Here is a 6163-nt window from a genome sequence, read left to right as displayed (position 1 = left end):
CACACACACACACACACACATCTTTAAACCACCAGCATATGTGATGTAGCGGTTCGGCGTTTTGCTGTCGCCTGCAGGAGACCCTAGTTCGATTCCCGAGTAGGGATATTTTTTATCGAGTACGTCGATCTTTCTGCTGAGATGTTGCATCCCTCTCAGCTTGGGTTGGCCTTGACAGGCAGTGTTGAAGTCTGCCTCCTGACTGATTTAAATTGTGTTGATGGGGTGTAAAAATCACCTCCATATTAATGAATAGTGATTGAAACCTATAATGCAGGTACCTGTGCACCAGTGCCATTGAGAGGTGAGAGAACACAGTCGTGAGGGCCTATCAATGTTAGCGGAATGCTTCTTCTTCTGCTTCTGTAGACGAGTCATTTGTTGGGTCGCCTCTGATAAAACGCCTTTTTCTCAAAATCAAAGTTTCGAGATAATCGCGATTTAATGAAGTTTTTTTCTGGTGCTAATTAAACAAACAAATATCAATGTTGTTTTTGTTTAACTATCCCACATGAAGATATATCTTATTTACCGTGATTACACCAAACTTTATCGAGTTTGAGCGAAAGACAAACAAACAAATAAGAAGAATGCGTTTTATCAGATCACCCTTGACATGACAACAAATCTCCTCCACTCCTCTCAGCTCTCTGCATTCCTCAGTGTGCCCCGTAGCTCCATATGGCTATCCATCCTCGGATGTCTTCGTCTGTCTGCCCCTCCTTCGTCCTCCCTGCCCCCCCCCCTTACCTTGTAGAAAAGGCATTAGAGAAATTTATTGAATACCAAAAAGGGAGTTCTCTTGGTTTGTTTTAGGAGCTTTTATGGCTTGGTACGCACTCCAAAGTAGGCCTACTGTTTATTAAATACCGCAACTTTCAGTTCAGAAATGGACTTTGACACATGCCCCATAACCATCCAGTATCCAGCCCACTTATTGTTTGTTTTATTGTTTTGTTTGTTTATTTGTTTTTCTTGTTTGTTTTGTTTTGTTTTGCTTTTTTTTTAAATTCGGGAAGGCTTTTTGTAATCTTACAGGTAAATAAATTGACTGGATTAAAAAAGAAAACTTATCTTCTTTTAGAATTGTGATATATAGATTTGGGTAGTATCGTTTCATTGTTCTGTCCCTTTGTACTTGTACCGCTAGGTGTCGGTCGAGGGGAAATGTACTATATTTATTGTCGGACGTGGGCTAGTTGTGACGCCTTTAGGATTGTCATTGGTCATGTTGTTTCTTTGGAGGATCTCTCTGACTTTGATATTCCATCTTCTTCTTGGTCTTTCTCTTGCTTTATTGGATGAATGTAATTTTCTTTTTACTTTTCCATCTTCTGGTTACGCAATTTATGTATAGTATATTACCACTCACACACACACATACGCACACGCGCACACACACACACTCATACACACACACACACACACACACACACACACACACACACACATACACACACACGCAGATGCGCGCAAACACACACACACACACACACACACACACACACACACACACACATACATACACACACACACACACACACACACACACACACACACACACACACACACACACACACACACATACTCCATACCAATGATAAAAAAATATAATAATTTTTATTTTAAATAAAAAATTTATAATACTATTCACAAGTGTACAAATGTAATAGACTCTAGTGTATTCACAGATGTGCACATTCAAAAGTGAGTTTGAGCATACATTAACTCATTTTAATATGTGGAATGTATCCACAATTTCTAATGCATGAAATATATTGCATAACTCACAAATGGAGCTTATTCAATAATGCCTCACAAACATAATACGAATTACCAATGCCTTTCACCCCTGGCACTGTATATGCCACATACAAGCTCCTTCCATTAATCTCTATCCTGGGCCTTCCTTCCTAGCTCGTTCCAAGTGAGCTTCATCTCTCTCGTGCTCCCTGTGGGTTCCATTGCAGTGATTGTCTTATGATGTTTCTGCTGGGCTTTCTGAAGGTGTGTCATCCTATTTCAACTTCTATATTGACTATATCCTTTTGTCCTGTCCTTTCCCATAGCTCTTCATTTGTTATTCTATCCTGCCTCTTAAATCTTAGGATACTCCTCATACATTTGGATTTGTCGATCACCTTCCTGTTTTGCGTCTTCTTCTGTTGATTTGTATTTTTAGTAGGAGATGCTGTAGAAGAGGATGAGGGAACACGTTCCCACCAGGATGGTCAGACTGATGACCCTGAGACACACGGCGTCCACCAGGTGAGCCACGTCCTTCCACGTAGTGGTGGTCATGACCCCGCCTCCCTCGCGCCCTGGTCTCTCTCCGAGATGACCGCTAGTGACACCAGTCTCCGTGAAATGCACAGCGTCCTCCGACAAATCATTATACTTTCTGTCCCGGCGATCAGCGTTATTAATATACTGACGAGACGCGCCACGCCCACTGGAACCATTGGAAGTCGCGGAACCGTCTGAAGGAGAATGTCTCCCACAATCAACAGAGTTGTGGAGGTTAGAATATGTGTTGTTCGTGTTTCGAGAATCGAACTGACCGTTGAAATGTTTCGTGATTCCGGAGTTGCTTGATGTAAGTTTGTTACGAGGAGCTGAGGAGGAGGAGGAGGAGGGGGAGGGGGAGGGGGAGGAGGAGGAGGAGGAGGAGGAGGAGGAGGAGGAGGAGGAGGAGGAGGAGGAGGAGGAGGAGGCATTGGTCTTGCAGGCGAAGGGTCTGAAGATCTTGTCACACGTAGAGATGACCCATCGCGGCACGGGGTCGTCCTCTGGTCGGCTGTACATCGTGACCGTCCAGGCCGTGAGGAGGGTGGCCACCGTGCCCATGCACATCACGCCGGTCAAGTAGATCTCTGGAATACACACATAGCGGGAAAACAATCAATCAGTGCTGTCCCATGTTCGTGGATCTCATCTAAAATTCCTAAAGTAGTAAATGAGAACAGCAGCAAGACAGCTCTCGACATAAACTCAAAGAAATAAAAAACAAAACCTTTTACTTTTACCCGCCGCTTATACCCGTTTGGGTGTCGCGGGAAGAAAGAGGCGTCTCCCTGTCGCCAGCCTGGTCAATCTTAATTAATTAATTAATTAGTCACCACTTCTGTTCCTCAACACACACAATGATGTAGAAAATATTCACATAATCCAGATGACTTGAAAAGCAAACTGCATTAGGCAGAAATAATCCAGTGTCAAAGCATGAGAAAACAACAATTCAAACTGACCGCCGCACCCTGCGTAGGCTTATCACTACTAATGATCTACAAGGTTGTGGGCTTACTACACGGGTGTGTAAGCCCACAAGGAATCTAGGTCAGTAGCGCGCAGGTGGCCTGATTATATGACCGTCTAGGGTCCGGGGGATGCCGTGGGTTGTTAATTTTTTCCCTGACTCCATCTATCCAGGTCTTTTTCGGTTGCCCTCTAGCCTTGTTGTCATCGAATTTTTGGATGTAGGCAAGTTGTGCTGGATGGTGTGTTGGTAATCGTAGGAGATGTCGGAACCATTTGATTCTTTGGTGTTGGATGTGATGCATGACATCATTTGTGCCCACCATTTCTCGGATTACTAAGTTTCTAATTTTGTCTCGCCTGGTCTTGTTTACTGCTTTTCTAAGGCATCACATTTCACATGTTGTAATTCTTTGCTCTAATGTCTTGTTCGTGGTTCCTGTTTGGCATTGATAAGTGAGTGTTGGGATGAATATGGTGTTGATCATTTTGAGTTTTGTTGTCAAGGGGATGTTAGGATGTTTCAGTAGTGGAGTAAGCTGGTAACTAACATTATTTGCCTTTTGTACACAGGTTTCAATTTCTCAGTTCAGTCGCCCGTATTCTGTGAATATACTCCCGAGGTACTTAAATTCTTGGACCTGTCTGAGACTGTTGTTGTTGATGTGCATCCTGGGTGGTTCTGGCTTTCTGCTTACTTTCATTGCCTCTATTTTGTTGATGTTGATCTTCATGTCGCAGTTGTTACATTCTTCGTTTAATCTGGTGGTGCAGTGTTGGAGACTTCGTTCATCTTTGTGTGCCAGGCTTTGGTCATCAGCGAAGAGTAATTCATTCAGGGTGTCTGGTTCTGTGTTGGCCTCTTTTTTAATTCTATCCATATATATGATAAATAGTAGTGGTGATAGGACACAACTTTGTCTTACTCCGGATGTTATCTCGAACCATTCTGTGAGTCCCTCTGACGTTCTTACTGTACTTACGCTGTTCTCATAAATGGCACGTATGTTATCTAGAAGTTGGCCCCTTACAGTGTAGTTTTCGAGTTTTTTCTTTTCACAGCTTGTTTCTGTTCACTCTGTGGAACGCTTTCTCCTGGTCGATAAATACTATATTTAGTTCCCTGTTGGGTTCTTTTACCCTTTTGCACATTTGTCGTAGGGCAAATATTGCGTCGGTGCATCCTCTTCCCTTTCTAAATCCCATTTGGGCCTCACTCAGAAATGGTTCAACTTTGCGTCTTGTCGGGCAGGTGTGTACACTACACCAGGGAGCAGACGCTTTTACTCTATTTTGGAGCCAAATGAAGGGCAAAGGGGAAAAGATTGCTCGCGCACTCGGCTAAAGCGAGACTGCACTTTTACCCATCATCATCATCATCATCATCATCATCATCATCATCATCATCATCATCATCATCCTTCTCTTTCTCCTCCTTCTGTAATCAACAAGAAAACTCACGCAGCACAGAGATCTCGGTGGAGATGGGCGGCAGACTGTCAGCGACCAGTGTGAGGAGAACGATGAAGGTGAGCAGCACGGTGAGAGAGTAGCTCATCTTCTCCCCGCATTCAAAGGGCAGGACGAACACAGCGCTCATCAGCAGAGAGCACAACACAGCTGGCACGATCAGGGTCAAGGACAGGAACACCCACTTCCGCCGGAACCTTAAACTGGAAGAGTGGAAAAGGGAGGGAAAAGCAATTTAAAAGGGGGGAAAGGGAGGGAGAGAGAGAGAGAGAGAGAGAGAGAGAGAGAGAGAGAGAGAGAGAGAGAGAGAGAGAGAGAGAGAGAGACCACTTGATTCGTCCATTTCTTCCAAAACTAAATAAACAATAATAGGCCTCATCATTGCCTTTCTCACCCTGCACCAGGGTATAGGCCACGGACAAAAAAGGTCTAGAAGTAACAAGTCGATGAGGTTCAGCTACACCTATTTCCTCCCGAACCTTAAACTGGAAGGGTGGAAGAAGGGGGAATAAAAAGACCCCCCCCCCCAAAAAAAAAGAGAAGACCACGGCATCCGTTCACTTCTTCGAAAATTAGTTAATAATCGTAGTACCACATAGATCTAGAGCCTACTGATGAAGCGAACTCCCAGTGTTTTGATTTTGACCTGAAGGCTTGGAAACCGAATGATAATATTTTAAAATCTGAAAATCTGATGACACTAACAAAAACAAAACACTATCAAAAACAAAAACAAAAACAACCAAATTAAGCGGAAGTTCAGTCTAGGCTAGACTAAGTGACGAGCCGCACGAACAATTTGGTGATCCATCGTGGTGAAATCAGGCGCTCGTCAAAATAATAAAATAAAAGAAACAGGCATTTTCCCGCCATGTTGGCAATTTTAATCATTTTTTTGTTTTTTGACTCAACACCTTTAAGACTACACCAAAACACATTTCCATGTGAATTTGACTGAAATATGTTGATCAAAGACACAAAATAATGTATGTAATATTTCAGTTTTCAAGGACTCTCAAGCTATCGAACTTACTAAATTTTGGCGTCCATTTTCTCGCTAATTTTATCACTGAAATCAGACGACTCCACCTCCTTCAATCGCTAACATATCAACTTCTATTCAAGATAGGTGGGTATTTTTTGTCATTGAAAGCAAGGCAAATGAATAATCTTTTAGGTTATACCAATAACTCCACATGCCCAATATCTTGGGAGCGTCTGATTCCAACACGTCATGGCACATTTATTATAAGATGCATCTTTATTGTCCAGATCTTGGCACATTGGTTTCGTGTTTCACCACGCACACACACACGCACGCACACACACACACACACACACACACACACACACACACACACACATACACACACACATACACACACATACACACACACAAACAAACATGCACACACACACGCAGGCTTACAGTCACATG

The 6163-nt window shown here is 43.1% G+C and overlaps 1 protein-coding gene across 1 annotated transcript; it reads right to left on the bottom strand.

Annotated features, from left to right (window-relative positions):
• Positions 1–2178: 2178 nt before the first annotated feature.
• LOC101863699 (acetylcholine receptor subunit beta-type lev-1) lies at positions 2179–5595 on the bottom strand. Its single transcript, XM_013088478.1, has 3 exons — positions 4717–5595; positions 2716–2873; positions 2179–2430 (listed from the first exon to the last, which is right to left on the bottom strand). The coding sequence occupies exons 1-3, from the start codon at positions 4853–4855 to the stop codon at positions 2179–2181; spliced, it is 549 nt and encodes a 182-aa protein (XP_012943932.1). The 5' UTR covers positions 4856–5595.
• Positions 5596–6163: the final 568 nt, after the last annotated feature.

This window comes from Aplysia californica, unplaced genomic scaffold, assembly GCF_000002075.1.
Source record: "Aplysia californica isolate F4 #8 unplaced genomic scaffold, AplCal3.0 scaffold00750, whole genome shotgun sequence".
NCBI classification, from domain to species: domain Eukaryota; kingdom Metazoa; phylum Mollusca; class Gastropoda; order Aplysiida; family Aplysiidae; genus Aplysia; species Aplysia californica.
Note: the sequence above shows the minus strand (reverse complement) of the source record. Positions and strands in the feature narration are given on the sequence as shown.

Excerpts from the sequence above, each read along its gene's own strand:
- LOC101863699 (XM_013088478.1), bottom strand. The coding sequence starts at position 4,855 with ATGAGCGCTGTGTTCGTCCTGCCCTTTGAATGCGGGGAGAAGATGAGC. Across the intron at positions 2,874-4,716 it reads CACCGAGATCTCTGTGCTGC|AGATCTACTTGACCGGCGTG; the intron begins GTGAGTTTTCTT and ends TGTGTATTCCAG. Across the intron at positions 2,431-2,715 it reads CCTTCGCCTGCAAGACCAAT|TATATTAATAACGCTGATCG; the intron begins GCCTCCTCCTCC and ends GCGTCTCGTCAG.